A 21,212-nucleotide genomic window follows, 5' to 3' on the forward strand; every position below is an offset into this window, starting at 1 on the left:
GCACAGCTGTCATGGGTTTGCACCTCTGTGCTTTCCAGCAGCCCAGCCACACATACATACACACATAGGCAGTGCCAGATTTCCAGCTTTTACCCCTTCTTGGGCTTTTCCATGCAATTGTCCCACCAATAGGATGGGCGTAGGGCTTCAGCATCCTCTCTACTAATGAACCATGGTTTGCAGGGCAGACCTGACTGAGTTTTCACACCTCTGGTTCTGCTGGCAACTCCCACCTACTGCAGTCAGAGGTCTTCTCAACCAAAATATTGTTTAGTTTTAGCCGTGTAGGGGAAGGGTGCAGGAAAAATTGGAAAAGAACACTTTGTCAACATGTGTGTACATCTGATGATGTGGTTAACAAGCCCATTCTCTCCCTGGTGCCACTGTCCAGCCAGCAAGCCTCACTTGTAAGTACCCCAGGGTGACCAGACTTGTGGCTTTGCCACTCAAGTCCATCTCTGTGTATGAGGCCTTCTAACAAAACATCAAAACTCAGCATCACAACATTAGGCAGATGATGTGACTTATGCAGTAGTCATGTATGATAGCAAAGTGTGGGAGGCCCTGATCTTTACATCAGCAGCTCTGAAATGTATGCACTAATTAAAATATTATATTTTGTAGAACAAGTCAGAAGTAATACACTGAAGCATCCCAGCATTTCTGTGCTTTACATCCATATTATATCCTACCAGAAAGATGTTTTAATTCCCAGTGTTGCTAGCTCACAAAAAAATCTTATATTTGGGATTCTTCTTAAATACGGTCCCAGGAACTGAATCTTTATCTCAGCCTCCATTTAAAATTAGGTATCTAGCAACAACTCATGTTACAAACCAAGAGGCAAATCGAACCACAAAGAAACAAAATATCTAGTCTTTGGGGTAATGTTCCTTCTGTGACGTGTGGAATGATGCTGTTGGGTCCTATGTGCTATAAAAGCAACCTTTGCATGAAGCAACATCGATTGAGGAGTCATTTAAAAGTTGCACTGAGATTCTTTTTGACATGGTGATGGTCTCTCTACACAGCCAAATATGAGCTGTAATCTGCAGTCTCTGAGTGAGGAATGTCACTGCTATGCCTCAAGAGGGGTGGGTTCACCTCATCCTCTTAGTGTGATGCATGTTGGTGGCAGGAGGGAGCCCACCCCACTCCCAGGGGAAGCCCATCCCACTCCAAGGGCACAGGAGTGGATAAGCTGTCCCACAGTACCTTGCACGGGCCATGGAGTAAAAATACTCTGCTCTTCAGCCAGACCACTGCAGCTGTCTGCAGTTTGGTCACATCATTACACAGACAGCCTCTAATAAATTTCCAGAGGGTTTCGATTTCCTTATGGGTTGTCATGAACGACTCTTGCTCTGTTGATTATTTCACAAGTTCTAGTGGCAGAAGAAGCCTGAGCTCCTCACCATTCCACAGATGCAGTAATGTAGCCCTGTATATAAATAAAGCAGCAGCCATGGACGTGGTGCACTCAAGTAACCACTTGCTCCACAATGACCTTGATCTATAAATACATAAAGTCCCTTTGCAAGAAGTACCCTAATATGTTTACACGTGAGGAGCAATGAAAGGACATCTTTATATTTATCTCCACAGTGGGAACAAAAATGCTAATGAATGATTCTGACAGCAACAAAATAGGCTGTGAAGTCAAAGTTGCCTGAGGAGGTCAACAAAACCAATGGAAGACTTGCCAGGAGCAAAGGATTCTCAATGAGTCACGGGCCCACCTCCACTGAATGCAGCTGCAAGGGCCCGGACCTTTGTCAAGATGCAAGTGTCCAGAGCAATGGAGTGGGACCCTCTGGGATACAAATGCCTGTGACATTGAAGAGACATAGGTGATCCACAAAAAGTTTCTTCATCCCAGACTTTCAGGAACAGGCACAGTTAGAGAGGCTTTGCACAGGGTCTTACAGCTGCTGTGCATGTGCCCATTCCCTGGGTGTCTGCACCTGGCCAGAGGTGCCATGCTCCAACCTCCAACTCTGGCCTCAGCCAGGAAGGCAGCAGCAGATGGTTCATGAAATGGCAACATCAATAAATTACAGAGAGAACAAATGGATAGAAGACTCAAGAAGCATATACACATAGGAACAAGCCAACAAACAGGAATACAGTAGAAATAAAAGCAATAAACAAATACTAAAAACATAACCACATTTTTACTTGGTTATAAATTAAAACCAGGGTGGTAACATTGCATGAAGTGATGTGTGGTTTCCTTCCAAAAGAGGCTGATGAACTCTACTCTGTATTGTCTGACCTGAATGCATGAAAATGTATCTATAAGTACTATACAATAATGGCATATCCATATTAGTGATTCATGTAATTAGCTCAGGGGTATTAGATAAATTCAGTATTGGTTTATTTAATTTTTGTTGGTAGATTTATCCCTTTCAATGCATTTTACAGGAGCAAATGAAAACATAGTATGAGTAAAAAGAATGCAAAGTTTGTTGTCTAATTCAGGTAGACAGCAAAAAGCAATGAGGGATGTGCACCACTTTACAAAAGGGTGTATGATGTCTAAGTAGGTGTTTAACAGAAAAGTTAAGGTTTGCACTAGGAGTCTGCTGTGACTCTTGGTATGCAGGCACTAAATAAATGTGTTTAATTGGCCTGTATTCTGGGGCCCTGTGGAATCTCCACGTCACTGGAAATGATCTGATTTATTTAGTGCCTGGACAAGGCTCTGAAAATGCAGGCAGTAAATGCAGTAGTGGAGCTCTGCCAGCACGTCCAGGACCTCAGCCCTTTGCCTCCTGAAAAATTTCCCTCAAGCACAACAAGCAGCTGAGGTTAGGCACTACTTGCCTGGTGCTGGGGCTGAGGTGAAAGTGAGCCCTTGTCTCTGACATCCTGGCCCTGGGATTCCCAGCTGTGTGCCCAGCATTGCCTCCCATCTGCTTGTGCTTACAGGCCTTGGCTCTTTCTCCAAACGATGGCACAAGCTGAGATGGTCCATGCTATACGTGCTGCATGGTACACCTCTGCTATCCCCCAGCCACTGCCTGCCTGCACCCTGTCCCCCCTGTGCCTCCTTCCACAGCCAGCCCAGCCCATCCAACAGCCCAAGAGCTCTCCTGTAGGCACTACCCAAATGTGGCAGCTGCTTTCAGCCTTGACTGGTCTTCTTTAGAGAAGCTTAGTAGGGAAATTTTACTGTGGCAATTAATCTTTCCTGCTCAATAGATGTAAAAGTTGTAAGTAATCAATTCTCTTGGTAAACATTATGGAAAGCTCCCAGGGAGCAATAAGACTGGTTTGTAGAAATGTGTAACTGAAAATATTAATAATGATGCAATACCTGTGCCAACTGCCAACCTGCCACAGTGCCTGCTTTCAACTTCCACCCAATAAATGTAGTGGGAGCAATAAGCTCATCATCACCACAAAAGCCTGATTGATGGAGCTGGATATAAATTCAGCTGCAGAAATGCAATGCCAGTCAGGTGCCCCCCCTTCAAAGAGAGCGTTCTCACACCTCTTTCCCACAACCCGGCTTAGTCACCTTCAGTGTTGCAGAGGAACCTTGGAGCTAAGACTGTCCTGTGCTTGTCCCCCTCTGCCTTCCCAGGAAAGAGACATTAATCTTCTCACACCACAACGTGTGCAGGGAAGACTGAGGTGAGACTGTCTTACTGTTCATGTGAGGATGGCTTGACTTTCAAAGGTTTGCTGTGCCATGCAGCAAGACTCAAGCTGCAGCAATGAATCTAATTTGGTACCTCTGGGGAACAGGGACAGTCCTACTTGTCCTGCCATCTTTGGGGATCTTTTTTTTTTTTTAGAGTGGGAAGCCTCAGACACAGGAGCTGCCTGGTTTAACAGGGCTCCCTCAGCAGGAGCAGCTCAGGCACACCAGACCTAGTGCTGGCAAGAGCCAGCAGGTTCCCTGCTCTCAGATGCCTTCTGAGAGAGGCACATAGTCTGCAGGTAGCTTCTCTTGTCTCCCACTTCCAGTACTGAGGGTGCAACTCTAAGCTAGCATTTACCCTCCTGGTCACTATTTAATTTCTGGGATTTTCTGCATCAGTGTGGTCAAAATCTGCCAGGCTCTCCTTGGCTCTTCCTGGAGGGGACATCTGTGCCTGCAGAGGAATATTTTGCTTGCAAAATTAGTTCCCTATAGAAATGGGCCTTGTGCCATTGCACTGCATGTGTATCCATGTCTCTGCCCACCAGTCCACTCTACAAACCTCTGGAACCACTGTCTAACTTTTTGGAGAGGCACCTAAAAGCTGTTAAGCTCCTGAAAGTTTTAAGAAAACAGCCTCATTGCTTTACAAAATCAAGCCTGTTGGACTACTATCCCCTGTGAAGAGGGCTGATAGAGCCACAATGCTGGTACCTTCTACTGACAAAACAGAATAATTTCCTATATTACCACACCAAGCAACAAGATTTTAGGAGAGAAACCAATGTGCATCTCTGTGCTAAGTCCATTGCAATGATCCTTGGCTAAAAAAAGACAGCTCTGTATTTGGCAGATGCTGCAAATAAATCACAGGGTGTGCAAAATTCATCAGCCTAAGCTGGGCAGGTATTACCCACCAGCTCCTCTAAAACACTTCTTTGTTTATCTGCCTGTCAGACCAAGTGGACTGCAGGGAGGAAGAGCCTCTTTTTCTTGTGGAGAGGTCTGACTGCCCCCATGATGCACATTTCAGCTTCACCTGGATGAGGTGAAAGAGCAATGGAAATTGGAAACCCTGCCTTGCCACTGCTGAGAGGAGACCGTTAGAGACACTAAGATCACAGTCAGCACTGGAATTTTGCAGCCACAGTGTTTGGTACTCGATCAACATCCCCAAGCAACCATGACAGAAATGCACTGTGTACCACCACCACCAGGCCCTGAGCTCCTTGGGACGCTGGAGAAATGGCACTGCTGCAGCAGCCTTAACAAGGCTCCTTCATATAATTTGACATAAGACAGCATTTGGCCCATGCCTCCAGCCCTTCTGCAGTCTTTTACAGCACATAAATCCAAGCAAATAATCCCTTGCCTCACCATCCAAAAGTTATGCAATCTTACAAAGACTTCATGTGGAAAATCCAACTATTTCAAACAATCAGCTCTCCCAAATTAATTTATACAAAGGTAATTTTTATCTTTTGGGAATCTCAAAGCATTCTTCTGCCATCCTCAAAAGCAAGAAGCTGTACAGGAAGAGCTCCAATTAGCATGCAGAAGCTAACCAGTGAGGGGCTGGAAAAGGCACAAGGAGAGCTAGGGAAGACCCTTGGGATTTCTCCAGGATTCTTGAAATCTCTGGCAATAATCATCCAGATGAGAGTCATCTCCTCAGCTTTTCTTCAACATTCAACTACACAATTTCATTAGATGAAAATGAAACACTGCTAGGTCATTCCTGTCTTCATGCAGTCAATGATCACAAAAGTAATGTTCTTATCAGAAAAATCTCACTACAGCCCAAACCTCTTGGATTTCCTCATCTCTGGTTAATAGTGCTTCTCCCATAATTGATAATTTATTCCACAATGGCTCCATTTTGCCAATACTTTCGCTCATCAAACCCATAGAAACACTCAGTTTCTTTGCTCACAAAACCCTCCAGGTGCATGATATCATTGGCTGTGAACTATCAAGGAAAACAATTATTACCTTTTTCTCATCTTTAGAATCACGGTTTCCAAGGCTGTGTTAGCCCAGCCAGGAAAATGAACCAGCACATCTCAGCTGATGATATGAAGTCCTCTGACCCATCAGCAAGCAAGATGGTATTTGAATACTCTTCCCTCCAGCAATTCCCCTCCTTTCCCTATCCCCATAAAAGATTTATGTTCTTAGCCTTGGCTTGCTGGCAGTTGTGCATATGAAGACCAAATAAAACCTGGAGCTACCTCCAAAGAGCCAGACAAAGGACTGGAGTTGCTTCTTCATTGGCAGGGCTGTAAGAAAAGCTGGCTCACTCCCCAGAGCTGCAGAATAACCTCTTTAACAGCTTCTGAGCACAACACACCACTGCAAAAGCCTGAAAGGCAGCAGGTTAGTGTTTCAGTAACTGCAATGGTACTAAGGATCAAGGGGATTTCTTTCAGCCTAAGAGTAACACAATTCCATGAATAGTTTTCAACTGCTCTTGTTTATAATGAAAAGGCTTTGTGTCTATAGGACTGTCTGCTTAAACTACCCAGCTACTATAAGCTATACTTCATTCTAAGAAAAAGAACACCTGTTGGAATTATATGTAAATGCACACTGTCAAAAAGGTCACAAGAAACAGCACCCCTCTTTTAACCCATAGCTATAGATTTTGCTTACTGGAATGAAGGATGCTGCAGAGAGACTGGTGGTAAAAGGCTCATAGCATATGCATCTAGTAAACTGAGTTCTGGACATTAACTTCCTTTCTTCCTGCAAAATGTTACCCATGGAGAATTTGAGAATTTCACCATTTGTGTAGGATTTTGAATGTTGTTAGACTGGGTATCTCACACCGACACCCACTGTTGCATGACAATTAATCTCAAATGAACTTTTGATCCAAAACTTCTGAGACATGTCAATACATTGCTTTAGGTTACACACTTCCCAAGTAACCAGTTGTATCCAGGAATCCCAAAGAGAAAACATGGCAGTCCTACTTTCCAGCCAGGGAACTGGGAGCTGAATAAGTGAGCTAGCCTTCTCTTCATGCCAAAAATGAGCTGTGAAATGAAGCAGTGGGGTGCAGTGCCTGAAGAGAGGCTCCGGAGGCACCGTTAAAATCCCGTGGCATTTTTCTCAAGGGAAGCAATAGTCCTGCTAACAAGGCCAGATGCCAATTTAGAGAATTAAATTCTGCCTACCCAAACTCCTCTTGTTTCATGTGGGTATAGTGCTCTTCACGTCCTACATAAGAAGTTTGGAAAGGGTCTCCTGGAGCCCTGGGACCCATTCCCTCCTGCTGCTGGCAGCCTACAATATCCCCCCTTTCACAAACTGGTCAAGCTCCCTCCAAAGAATAACTTGTTTTAGCCATAATTGAAGGTCGATCCAGAAGCAGTTGTTAGAAACTTGCTGATCCAAACAGGGGACTGCCGATATGCACTGTTAAACACTGGCTATGCTCCATCCCAGAGGCAGCTGCATTTCAAGGGCTGGCCAAGCAGAGGGACAACCCCCAAGTGCCAAAAGCACTGGGGAATCCAGGAAGAAAAGGAGACGATCCTATGGGCTGGTTGTAATGGGAGACATCATGCAGAGGATCATGGGGCAGGCTGGAGAAGCAGCTTGCTCTTCACATGCCCTTGTCCTTCAGAGATGCTGAGCATCCAGGAGGCCTCATAAGGGGACATGTCACTGCTCTAGGATGGCCTGTGGGAGAGGGGCAGGGATTTGTCACAACCTGGCCCACAGATCTGGCAGTATCATGCCTGGTACTCCATATAGAGAAAACTTAAAAGGCAGGTGCTGATGCCCTGAAAACAACAATCGTGTTGCTCAGCCCTGTTGTGACCGAACTCTGAAGTATCTTTCATAGCAAAATTAGTCAGAGACCAAAGGTTCATTTCCACACGTACCCAGAATGGCCCTTGTCTCTTGTCCTCCCAGTACAGCTGAAAACTAAGCTAAAATTTCCACTTGTCTCCTGATCCACTTTTTGCTGCCCCATTATTTAAAGGGAAAAATCTCCTCTCCTCCACTGTTGTAAACTTGCACTGGCTTGGAAACCCCCCACAGAGGGAAGGGAAGGGAAGGGAAGGGAAGGGAAGGGAAGGGAAGGGAAGGGAAGGGAAGATGGGCTTCCCTGTAGGAAGGAAAGCTTGAGGACCAAACCAAGGGATGCACTTCACCACAGCCATCAGCAAGGTGGCTGGTATGAGATGGTGTCCTGCTGGTGTGCTGCTGCTGCCAAAGCCTGGGATTTCTAGGCTCCTGTATAATTTTATTGACTCCAGCCTAGCGTCATTTACTTCATCTCATAAACTTTTTCTCTAGAAATCATTATTCTTGTGCTTATGAAGCAAAGGTCCCCATGTCTTGCTAGATTTAGTGATATAATGCAAAGAGCTGGACAAGATTTGGCCACCATGCCAATCACCCCTAGCTGAACAGACTTTCCTTTGCACATGGCATTGCTGAACAGAGCCCAACAATTTGTGCTTCTCCAAAGATGGGATGATCAGGAAGATGCTGTTAAAGAGGTCTTTTTCCTACAAAGTGTAGAGATGGGACTTGAAAACATACTTCCCTAGGTGTGTCCTCATACTCCCGAGCACTGCTGAATGCTGCCAGGATCCTTCTTTCCTTCTCACCAGTTTGGGCCTTTGTTTTCTCTCTGTGCAGACGTCAGTGGCACAGGACAATTAAAAATAGATGTTTGCAGCCTTCTAATCCCAGGCTGTTTTGAGGTTATTCTTGCATATTTGCCCAGGTTCTTTGTGGAGTTCCACAAGTGACTGAACTCAAATCTCCTGTTGCCCACAAGATCTTTGAGAGACCTCAGCACAATTAAAGTGTAGCTTTAGTTAAGGACAACAATGATAAGGCTTGAAAACCAAGCTTACTCAGGCCAAAAGGTAAAAAAGCCCAACCTGGCAGAAGTTTCTACAACCCAAAATCAGGACTCAAAACTAAAAGTTACTGACCGTCTTTAACTCCTATTTGTTTCAGCAGCGAGTATTACAAACACTCACTGTCATGGTCAGATTTCTGAGTAGAAATAGACAATTTACTTCTGCTCTATGCAGCTAATTTCAGGTAAAACCAGTAGGACTGGTGTCCAAATCCTCAAGGAAGAGAGGCAGGCTGCATGCAGTGACAGAAAGGCAAAACATATGAAGGTTTTTCTGCTACGGAAAGCATGAGATCAATAAAATGCTCAGTAAGACACGCATCCCACAGCAAAACAGTGGTAATGGGATGTTTCAAAAGTTAAAAGCATGTTAGAATTTGTTGCTGGAATATAGTCAAATTGCAAATATGCCTCTTCTATAAATAGCAAACAGCAACAATAGCTGAGGTCTCCAAGTGATTTATTAGCAGTATTCTGAATAGATGAACACTAAAAATAAGTTACTAATTTACTAAAATCTTGTCAAGGATACTCTGCTTCACTAAGCCCTTTTATCCTGGAACTTGTCTAAATGGGGACACTCAGGCGAGCTAATCTGAATTGACCACAGATGGGAATGTAAAATGAATGAGATAATTGCATTGCAGAGTGGACAGTCACTCTCACTCACAGTAAAAGAATTAACATCTGCTAAGGGCCCCTTGTGGATGAGCCCTCAACAGTGATCCCTAGCCAAGGTTAATTTTAAGATTGGTGTGTTGAAAAGGAAATATTAATAAGATCTGAACTATGAAAGGGAAGATAGACTTTTATGCCGACTAGTAAAATTAGTATTCCTGTCTGAGCATGAAGCTGAAAGAGTTTATTTCTGCATCCTTTTTACTTAGATCAGATTATGTTTGGCTAGTGAATCCAGTTCTGATTACCCTTGCAATAATGTGGCTGAGGGGTTACACCCTGAAAAACAACAAAAATACTCAGCATTTGTAGCATTTTTGTATGATTCAGGCTAAAACTTGGCCATAGCCTTTCTCTTAAAACACTGGTGCTACAAGGCTAACATTTGGAGGTCTCTGCCTTTGCTAAACAAATTGCTGTTGTGAAACAATTCATTCACTATATTAACTATAGGGGAAGTCTATAATGACCTCTCCACATGCAGCTGATCCGAAATTATTCCCTGACATGGGAATGTGTCCCCTTCAGAATGTTTCAAATCCAATTCCTCAAACAGGCAGATGCTTGGAGCTTGCTGGAAACTCAGGTTGGCTGTACCGAGGTTGGGATGCCAGGGCAGGAGGTGGGCACCCACCATCTGCCTCCTTTCCTGTTCCCTACTGAGGAGAGGCTCAGTTGGTTTGTTTGGCTCCTGTATACCTACAGAGAAATCATGGACTACTTTGCTGGTTGTTGAAACTGTGGTTCTTTTTTGCATGAGGTCAGACTGCAGCCAGGCTGCCCTGGTATGGGGTTCTGCTGAGCAGAGTCCCTGAGGTCTCTGGGCACATGCTGACCTGTGAACTCAGGCTTACTTCCACCAAGAAAATCATTTAGACCAAACCCAGAGCATTATAGTGCAGCGTTCCTGACATCAGTACAGCTTTCAACCTCTTGGCTTGGCAGCTCTGCCCAGATTTGCCTTTTCCTTCCTAATCCCACCACTGAGCTGTTGATCCTCCATCTCTTGCCTGCCTCAGGCTGGAGCTGCATCCGCATTATAACCATGTCCGGTGGACTTGCAGCATTAGGGACAGGTAGCAAAGAAGAGCAGGGACCTGCCAAACCCCTGATGAGGGGATTCTACCCATCAATAGATCATCCAAGTGCCACACACGGCGTGTGCCATAATTACCTCGTCTGGTTCCCACTGCTGAGGTGGCACTTAGCTGAGGTGGCTGCAGCACAATGCCACCTTCCAAAAGTATCGCTCTCCCAGTGCTCTCCAGCACCCCAGCCCCACCACTGCAAAGGCAAGCCCAGAGCCACACTGCTACAGAAGCATGAAAGGCATCTCCCAGAGATGTCTTTGCACATTTCAGCATTTCTGAGGTCTGGGTCTTTAAAATGAACTAGAGGCTTGGCAGCTTGTTTTCTATGCTATCATAAATCTCCTCAAGATCAACATGATGGCAAATTCTAATGAGGGAGGATTCTTGTCACAAGAGTTGAAGTAGGCATCTAAGGAATGACTCATGATGAGGGCACAAAGTCTGATCATTCTTTTTTATAAAACGTGAAGCGGATACACCTTTGACCCAAATTAAGATAGATGATATATTGTAAAAAGGCTCTAAGCCCCTGTGGGGTTCTGCACTGCTGCCTTGAATCAGGACTTGCAGGCACCATAACAATTAGCAGAAATGCAGGTGGATCAGCACTTCCTGTTCTTTACAGAGGGTAAAACCAGAAACCACCAGCCCAACAAGCCATAGGTCTGTGCCAAACTCCAGTGATATTTGGGGTGAGTCACCACCACCTGAGACAAACTGGTCATCCAAGGGGATAGACAGCAGTGAGTGAGCTGCCAGCAGCATGCAAAGAGACCCCAGCATCCTCCAAAATCCTGCAAGCCCTTAACGCGGTGCCCAGAAATACACATGTAGTGTTGAAATGTCTGAAGTGTGAGAAAGCAGCACACAGACAGTGCAACACATGGTTTGGATCATGGGTCACAGTTAAAAAAAAATCTAAAATCTAAATCTAAATTTAAAATCTAAAAAAAAAAAAGCTAAGTTAAAAAAGAAATCCAGTGGCACTCACAGAATTTGTAGTTGTGCTTTAAAAAAAAATGAGTAATACCCTTCAGAGTAATGAGTAATACCCTTCAGAGGTGCACATTTTGAATGACTGCATACTTGAAACCACTGTTTCAAGTGAAATTACTGTTTCCATACGTCTGAAATTAGATGCTACCAAGGTGGGAGTAAAGCACAACATAACTCCAAACGGAACACAAAACTCTGGTGTTTCTTTAGGTCAGATACATGTTGCTATTGGCAGCTACTAGTAATTGCTGGAATGCAGCACACTTTTAAATTAAACGTGATATTTGCTAAGCATGCAGGCTTGCCATCTGGAGAGCTGCTGCTATTACTTTGCAGGTAAAAAATGATGTTTAACTGGAGGAAACTGAAGCGTACCACGTGAGTAGAATCTTCTAAGCTTCAGCCCTTTGGATGCAATATTTGTTTAAAACTTGGAACAATTAAATGCTCTTGATTTTTACAGCTTCTCTGCAATAACACAGACTAAAGTGATGCTGAAAGAAGAGGTCCCACAGGAGCAAGCTTGGTACATAGACTCTCTTTGCAGCATGCTACTGCAGATGCATCAAACACCACCAAATTACGTTTTTTCTTGAGATAGGCATTGGTTTCTACACATAAGACCTGGATTCTACTGTCCCTACATTGCCCCAGGCCAGAGTGGAGCTTGCCCAAGGTCGAGATTTGTGCAGGTTCTCTCCAGGCACAGCCCCCATCCCCTGTGCAGGGAAAGCACCATCCTCGTGAATTAAATGACCACAATGAAAACTGCACTAGGATGCTAGCAACATGGAACCCAATGCCAGTAGGCAAATACTGCCTTGTAGGATGCCCTGGGTTTCTCATCCCTGAGTAAAAATCCCTGGAAAGCTAAAAAAGGAGCATGCAGGTCATACATCCAAGAGAAGTCCCACTGGCTAGCCTAAGAGCTGGGGATTTCTCCCTGCCCTCCATCACAGGCTGGCATAACTTTATGATTCAGGTGGTGGGACACAGAGGCTAGCACAAGTACTGAGAGCCTGAGAAATTCCCAATGGTGTACATACATCCTTCCTTTTGTAGGTCTTACTTTGTAGTTAGCCCTTATCCAGAACCACAGAATTATTTGGCTGGGAAAAGACCTTCAAAGATAATTGAATCCAACATCCCTGCCATAGGTAGGGTTATATTTCAATAGGTCAGGTTGCTCAAAGCCCCATCCAGCCTGGCCTTGAACACTTCCAGGGATGAGCCATCCACAGCTTCTCTAGGCAACCTGTTTCAGTGCCTCATGAGCCTCATAATCAAAAAATGTCTTATGTCTAATCTAAATCAATTTCAGTATAAAACTGTTGCCCCTTGTCCTGTCAGAAAAGGCCATGTTGAAAAGTCTTTTTCCACCTTTCTCGTAAGCCCCTTTATATATTGCACTCTGAAAAGAAGTTTAGGCAGATTTTTGGGGGCACAAAAAAAGGTTGGCTGGAAAAGAAAGACAGCACGTTTTCTCACCAGCCATTTGATTTAAAATATAATGGACTAGTCACCCTGGATCTGTATGACAGTCTGGAAATCCTTGTTTCTCAGCTGATAAGAGCATGGAATAGCTTCTCCTAGAGCAAGACATTGGCTGCCTCCTGAGACACAGCTAACGGAGGCACTTTCGTGAAAAAACAGCTCTCGGTATTTCTGCAGAGAGTGGCTTCCTAGCCAGAGCATGGCTAGAGGTGCCCACAAATGATTGCAAAGGGGTCTGAATACATTATTTTTCTCAGCATGAATGCTGGTCTCCAAGGATCGGGCTTTCACCTCAAAACCAGTTCTCAGCGGAAACTACAATGATATAAGTGATCTCCTGATTCACTTACCAGATTTAATCCTTTCTCTGTGTTAGGCCAGAGGGAAATTTTTAGTTTGATGAAACTTTCAGGCAAGCTCATTAAATCAGACCACTAGAGGGAGCAGCCTTTAAAGTCCAGAGCTGGTCTCCGGGGACGCGTCCCCACGATGGGGGGACACAGGAGGGCGGCCCCATGGCCGCGGCTCCCAGGGGAAGCTCCCCAGCACTGGGGGACAAAATCGCACATTGGGAAGAGTATTTTTGGTAGCACCCCCAAATGCATCACTTGTTATCTGCTGTTTCTGATACTGAAAATCGTCCGACTTTCGCGTATAGTTTTGTTCTTAGCGAATATGTTTTTCTTCCCTTTTTTCAAGTTCTTTTCACGTAAGTGTGTACAGGAAAAAAGAAGGCAAGGTATAAGTTTAAAAATTACCTGGCTAACCTAGTTTATGGGAACCATACTTCAGTGTGTGGTGAGTAGCTACTTTCACTGGTTACACACCTACTTCTCAGTGAAGGCAGTCACTATTAAAAGTCAGTCTGGCGACAATTTTAACATCGTTGCGTTTTGGTCAGACTGATTTGCATCACCTTAAAACCACACGACTGCGAGATCTGGAGAAAGCTGTCTAGAGTGACGTTGCCTTTGGCATTCCTGAGGAATTAGCAGCACGTGCCTAGGTTGTAGTTGTATAGCGAGTTTCACCAGTTGAAAGGGAAGGAATTTTTTGGAAGAGCAGGACTACGAACGCAGCAAAGCAAGAGGCAGGGTGGTGCCTACATCACCTAAGAATGAATTAAGTTAATTGGCCTTGTGAAACGCGGGCTATGACAGGAGATGCTGGCGCGGTGAAACATGAAGTGTAAACACGGGTGCAGAGACTGCAGAGAGAAAGGGGGCTGGAGCAGGGGCTTTCTCATCCCAACTCAGGCAGACTTACCTCTCCTCCCGTGCAGGGGAAGGGGCTCGAATACCTGGAAGTGCAAATGGCTCCTCTCCGCCTCACATCATCCTCCAGCCCGAAGGTGGCCGAACAGTTAGCAGCAAAGTATTTGTAAGGCTTCCAAGTCTCTCCGAAGTCCTGGGAGCGCTCCAGCACCATGGCAGCCGGCCTGGGCGACTTGAAGACCATGATCAAGTGAGTGAAGTAGAAGGCGGCTTCCAGGTCCAGGCGGATGGTCTCTCGGGGGGAATCCTGCGCCGCCTGCCACCAGGTGCGGGGCAGGCGGAACGGGGAGTCGGCCATGGCTGCGGGGGGGTGCGCCAGCCCCGCCTGGGCCCCGCTGCAGCGCCCGCACTGGGGGCGCCGGCAGCGCCGCTGCTCGTCCTCGCTGTAGCTGCAGAAGGGCTCGGCGGCGTGCCGGCCGCACGACGTGTCGGTGCGCAGCGCCCGCCCGTGCGCCAGGTTGCCCATCCGAGGGTTGCAGGCCTTCTCGCAGGGACTGCTCGCTGCCGCCACGCCGCGCAGACCTGCGGGGCAGAGAGCGGGGCTGAGGGCGGCTCCTGAGGCGGGAGCACCTCGCCCCGCCAGAGCGGACACGGGCCGCGGAACGCGGGATGCTGCCCCCGCCCAAACCGTGCGCCCTGGTACCCACCGAGCTCTGGAGGGGCTGTGGGACAGTGCGGCACTGCTGCTCAGCTCTCCCCTCTGTGGAGCTCTGTCTATCTATAAAAGCAAAAAAACCCTATCCCAAACCTTTCGGGGTTTCCCTGAACTCGGGAAAATCCCTGCCTACCGAGATACAGAGCGGACAGAAGACAGGAGGAGAGATGAGTACACCCTGCCCCTCCCGCTCCGGGGGACCAGAGCAGGACTGAGGCTTCAGGGACATGCCACCCATGGCCCGAGGCCTCCAAGGGGATCCAGGTGGCCCTGGGGAAGTGGAGAATAGCAAAAGAAAGGCAAGCTGCCGCCAAGGCCAGGAGACTGCCATGTGGGACAGCACTACTGCAACCCAGCCCACCGTGCAGCACATCAGGTGTCGGGGGTGTGAGAGCCCACAGGAATTTCACCTGCCAGCAATGACCTCCAGCCTTCACCCCCTTTCCCACCACTCCACCCCTACCCCGCATCTTCCCACTATCAGAAACTGCTGCTGACATCAAGTGTTTAATTGTAGCACCGATTCAGTTTGGAAAGGCTGTTGCTGGTGTGTGTAAAAGGAAGAAGGAAAAAAAAAAGTTTTGGTTGAAATTATGCTGGCAAGCTGCCGCACAGCTGAGGCTCTGTGGTTTTTGTTCAAGCTTTTCTGGAAGTCCTGTCAGTTTTAAAATCCACAGTTAAAGAGTCAAAGAAAAATAAAATCACCATGGGCTTTACTGTGAAATCATGTAACTCTCTCATGTAATCAATGTAACTCTTGGTGCAGGAATGCTTGATTAGGGACTCTCCAACTTTTTATTAATAAATGTAAGAGTAGGTCAAAGTGGTATTTGGTGAATTGTTTAACATAAAAAAATCTCTGTTGACTTGGATGTGTGCAGGTCAAAGCATCTGAGGTGCATAATATCTTCTTTATCATCATACCAGTCATACACAGTGAGCTTTGTGCACCAATTAATGTCTTCTTCTTGGCATTTTTGTTATGTCTGAAGGTCATGTCAGTTTAGCATCCAATAAATCCTTTATCTGGGGCTTATTCAGCTTTTTTTAGCGTCATAGTTGCAATTAAGCTATGTTATGCACTAGCAGTGCAAGCCTGACAGCATCTCCCACTTCTCCCTGTCCTCGAGAAGCACCCTGGTTAGAAAAAACATTTTTACCACCAAAGGTCTACATGGGTTTTCTGTAGTGTTTCCTCAGAACTGCTGCTTGCTATGCACCCACTACAAGGTACTTCTGAATCCAGTCTCTGGATCTCGCTGGGTAAGCAGTCTTGGGAAATTTTTAGTGAGCAAGAAATGCTCAGTCAAGTTAGCTTCCTACAGTGTGCTGGTAAAGCTGTGTTGGACATGACCTATAGTAACTGTGCAGAATACGTTTGCTCTAGAAAAGTAAACAAATAGTACTGTAAGGTCAATGTAATATCACTTACAACTCCTGAACATCCTTTTCAAAGCATTGTATAACCATTAACTAACCTACGTAGCTCTCCTGAGGGGTAGGTAAGTTAAGTGCTATTATCATATTATCAGTTAGGCTAGCCAGTAGTTGGCCTAATTTATGTCTTTGGCTGCCTTCCTGGATTCTTTGGCTACGTGTTAACACAGTGCAGTTGGCCGCTACACAAATAGATGAACATTTACTGTGGTTCCCTCAGCTGTGGGATTGCAAAGCAGATTTGAGAAGTGGTAGGAAGAGCAGGGCTCAGTCAGCACCATCAGACAGGTTGAGATTACTGTTTGTGTTCATCAAGCCCTTTTGTTTTTTGCACACCAGACTGCTGCCTCCAGGAATGCAGTGGAGGAGGACCTGGTCAATGGGAGGTTTCCCGTGACTGCAGTTTTGGTGGTAGGTTGTGGATGGCCTCAGGGCAGGGACAAGGCTCTGCCTGAGCCCAGCTGGGAAGGGTTGGCTACAAAATCCCATGTCAGATCCCGGGATCTGAGGGTATTTAACTGCTCCGAGCTCGGCTATGCTTCAGCCCTGGTCATGCACGGTCACTGACTGCAGTTGTCTTCTGGCCAGGCATTGAGGGTCCCTTCCTCACCCGGGATCAGATCTGGGGCAAGGGACCTTGGCTTCAGCAGGATTTGAGAAATGCTGCTGGCACACAGACGTGGGTCCCAGGGGCAGAAAGAGGGGGAGAGGAAACCCCCTTTGAAAGGGTGTTTGTTTTCATTTGAATTGGAAAAGAGTTGCATGACCGATGCAGAGCACTTCATGTTATGAAAAGTGACAGCTTTCTAGTGTAACACTGGCTGGCACAGGAATTCAGTAAAAGGACAAACTGAGAGCAGAGATTTCTATGGTGGCAGTCACAAGTTTGCAACTGCTCTGAAACAGCACTGGAAAAAGCGCTTTTCCTTATTGCACTTAATGCATCTGCCCAACTACATCTCCCCCTTCTATCTACTGTATATGCCACCGGACTGGGATATTCAGTAATGAGTAAGAGCATGCAGCAAATACCATGACTCACCTGGGAAAACATCCATGGAAAATCATATGCTTCCTGCTTAAGCATTTTAGCAACACATGCCTTGTGATGTTTCGTTTATGTCTTGTGCCTGATTAAATGTTTGTTTCCCATCAGAGTTTTTTTTCTTCTTTTTAAAAAAGAAATTTGGCACTCGGCTCCCACCCGGCCGAGGAAGCGTTACGCAAACTGTTTATGCCCGAGTGTATCAGCTGCGGGACCCCGCTGCGGGCAGCTCTGAGCGCGAAGTGTTTACGCTGCGGGAAGGGGCTTTGAAAGCCCTGCCCGCCCTCCTCCTCATCCCGACGACTCGGGGCACCGCCGCCCAAAGCGCCTGCGGAGCCCGCAGCGCCCCGCCGCTGCCATCCGCAGCTCTCCGCAGCCGGGGCCCGCTCCCGCAGCATCTCCCGAAGCCCCGGCCCGTGCCCACCCGGCCTCGCCGCCCAGCCGGAGGCTCCGCGGGCAGGGGCGGCCCCGCGCAGCGCAGCGCAGCGCGGCCAGACCCCTCTTTGTCTGCGGCGCGGGGCGCGGGGCGGACGCGCATCCCGGCCCCTGCCTTCCCACAGCCATCCGCGCACCCCGCCTCGCGAAACGCACCGCATGTGCGGACACACGCGAGCCCAGCCTGTGCGCAAATATACGCGTACGTGCTGCGTGTGCGCGGACACGTGCGGACAGAGACGGACGCGTGTGTGCACAGAGCGCACACGCCCGTGCGGTTCCCCGTGAGTGCTCACGCACGGCGCGGACACTCCGGCACACTCGCGTACCCGCACCCGCACATGCTGCGCGTATCCACCTCGCACGCCCGCGGAGGACGGAGAACGCCGAGCGCGGCCGGTCACGACCCACCTGCAGCGGCGGCGGCGGCGCCCAGCAGCAGCAGCGCCAGCCGCATCCCGCGCCCCATGGCCGAGCGCCCCGTGGCCGCCCGCCCTGCGCGCCCCGCCGCCCCGCGGCGCGACCGGCCCCGCGCGGCATCAGCGCCCCGCGCGGCACCGCCGCCCGCCGCGCCCCGCGCCGCCCCGCGCCGCCCGCCGCCCGCCGCGCAGCGCCCGCGCACCGCCCCGCGCCCCGCCCCGCCCGCCGCCGCCGCCCGCCCGCCCGCCCGCGGGGCCGCCGCGCCGCGGGGGGCTGTTGCCGGTGCGCGGCCAGGCGCGGTACTGCAGCGGAGGGCACCCCTCGGCACACACACACACACACACCCCACATCGTCCCCGCAGCCCCAGCGGCTCCGCCGCGGCAGCCCAAGGCGGACGGGCTGGTGCCCGGACACAGAGATCCGCGATCCCCCGGGACAGGGGGATGCCCCTCGTCAACCCCCTCAAAGCTCGGCTTTTGAGCCCGGGCGCGCTGTCGGGGCACGGAGGCTGGAAGTGAAGCTGCAAAAGGTAGCCTTCCTCCGGCCCGGCTCGGTTTCAGACGAGGGACCTAATTTAGCGCAAGTAACCCCGGGTCGCTTAACTTCGAAGACGTTACGTGTTTTATCGGCTCTTCTGGTAACTGAGAGATGGAGCCACGTAAACGTAAGAGGTTTACCTTTCTTTCTGGGAATTGGCTATGTATGGCTTAGCTCCCATATGGTCTGATGGGTTCGACAGCACCGGCACAGCACCACACCGCAACAGCGGTTTTGGACTCTGCAAATAGGAAAAGTCACAGTTACATCCACTGCTCGCCACCAGACCATTGCCTTCTTAGGTCTCAGCAAAGGACCATTAGGAGAGCAAGGGTGGAGCACTTCTGACCAGTCACTATTTTACTTACCTGAATCTAATCTGAGAGGCGAGAGCGTTGCAAGACCTGCAAAATGTTGCACTTTGAGCCACATTCTCTGCACTTTGAACTTGGACAACTTAAGAACAATTCTGTTTTAAAAAGCAGCATGACAGAGTCTTAAGACTACCACACTGCCTCCTGTAAGGCATTTCAAAAGTGCCGCACATTTCGAGCTGGTAGAATTATATCTTCACGGAAATGCTCACTGAAAGGTATTTAGTGCACAATCATCTGACTGGACAGTGTGATCTCTATGTCTTCACAGGAAGGTTGATCTTCGCCATCTTTCTAATTTTTCAGTGCTGAGTTACATGCCACAGGGAAGCATTTTGCATGCCTTGCCACTGCTGTTTTCTCTGCCGTCCAGGTGAGAGCATCTAGACAGGGACTTCTAGTCCTCAGGCACCTGTTGAGTCCCCATGGCTACTTGTGAGCTACTCAGGGGCTTTTCCTGCAGCCTGACTGTCATGGTGTGGGCTGCTCCCACACGTCTGAGCCTCCTTATACCAGTGACCAAGGAGGAAAAGGATGTGCCGGAGGCTTTCTGCCTTGCATCTTTCAAAATAGTGATGCATTGCCAAGGAATCACACAGAGGTTTGTGTTGTTACAGACAGGTTGCAGCAGTCACATTCTGCAGGGCTGGGAAATGAAAAGTGCAAGCCACAGGTGGGGAATTTATCTCCATTGCAACTCATAACTCATAGTTCCTTCTACGTCAATGGTGCCAGGTGATAAGTCTGCTGTAGGGTGATAAGTCTGGGCGGACCTGAACAAGAGCTCACACTACTGTGTCAACCCATCTGGCATCAGGAGCATAGAGCAGGTTGAGGTCATAAGCAGCAGAAGTAATCTTCTTGATAGGGCAGAAGATGAGACTGGTAGGAACAGAGAATGGCTCTGGAGAAATCTCTGAGGCAGGAGGGAAGGAGATGATCTGGGCTGAAAAACTGCAGAACAAAAATTTTGAAGGAGTTGAATGGTGCTATCACTGCTAGAGAGAGAGAGTGCAACCAGGATCAGGCTTAAATTGGAAGGGGGAAGAGCAGTGCCCAGTGAATGCAAAAGAGGAGAGAGGCTACACAGTGGGTGTGTAATTGTAGGGATAGGAGAGGGAGACAAACAGCATGGTCAGAGGCAGGAGGTCAGATATTACTGAAACAGATTGATGGAAAAGAAAACTGGAGAGAATAAAGGACAATTTCCAGATAATCTCAGAGATGACATCCAAAAGGCATCTTAGGTATCCATACATTTGAGGGCTTGAAGGTTAGAAGGGCACAGTTTCAGCACAGTTTTATTTTCTTTGTCTGTCAGTGTCACTTCTTGAGTTGCCAGAGGAAGAAAAATCACGTATTTGTGAGGAGGCAAATATTCACCTCTCACCAAATTTCTTCAGGATCATAAGCTTTTGGGTTCATACTGCACTACTAGTTAAAGAAGAACAAGAGTTATTTACAGTTGTCATTTGATAGTTTATCATCACCTTTCACTGTGAGGGTGGTAAGGCACTGGAACAAGAATGGCTCAGAGAAGTTGTGGATGCCCCATCACTGGAAGTGTTCAAGGCCAAGTTAGATGGGGCTTTGAACAACCTGGGCTTGTGGAAGGTATCTCTCCCCATGGCATAAGGTGGATGCTAGATGATATTCGGCCACTTCCAACCTATTCTGTGATTCCATGATTCCTGCAGTGTGGCTGTAGGTAGACAGGTAAATGGAAAGGCTCAGAATGTGAAGATCACCTGTCTGGTGTATGCATTTCTCAATCATACTTAAGAAGTCTTCAAAGAGTAATGATGTTCCCTCAACAGACATGTCACACTAAGTGTGAAGGAAATAATCAGGGATGACAGGCCTGGGGCCATGGTCTCTGCCTTCTCAGAGATGCTGAGGAGGTGACCTGAAGGAAGGAGCCTGCTGCTTTGATAGAGGTCCCCAAAGGCATGATGCTATCCCTGGGGAGTGGAAGCAGAAGCCTTTTGGCCTTTTTTGTCAGTGTGAAATCCTGATCCCAGAATCGTGTGAGGACAGATGATCCTCAGTGGATCTCCAAAGCAAGCACCCTGCCAAGGATAAGGATGAGTCGGGAGTAGCACTTTCAAGTCAGTGTATGAAGCTAAATTTAGAAGCAGATCATGGGGGGGTGGGGAGGGGGGAGAGAAATACCTCACCCAGTTAGAACCACCTGGTTTAGACTTTTGTCATTAAAAAAGTCTCAAAAATTCAAAA

General features: G+C 47.8%; 1 protein-coding gene across 2 annotated transcripts in view; it reads right to left on the reverse strand.

Annotated features, from left to right (window-relative positions):
• Positions 1 to 14,562, reverse strand: part of NTN4 (netrin 4) — a 43,893-nt gene extending 29,331 nt beyond the window's left edge. Inside the window, exon 1 of one of the 2 annotated variants that reach the window (XM_088165076.1) lies at positions 14,066 to 14,562. In XM_088165076.1, the coding sequence (XP_088021202.1) occupies positions 14,066 to 14,539 (474 nt within the window). In that variant the 5' untranslated portion in view covers positions 14,540 to 14,562. The remainder of the gene's footprint in view (positions 1 to 14,065) is intronic. The other variant, XM_088165077.1, reaches the window with a different exon arrangement.
• Between the last annotated feature and the right edge of the window lie 6,650 nt (positions 14,563 to 21,212).

Source organism: Sturnus vulgaris, chromosome 5 (genome assembly GCF_052056855.1).
Source record: "Sturnus vulgaris isolate bStuVul1 chromosome 5, bStuVul1.hap1, whole genome shotgun sequence".
Classification (NCBI taxonomy): Eukaryota; Metazoa; Chordata; class Aves; order Passeriformes; family Sturnidae; genus Sturnus; species Sturnus vulgaris.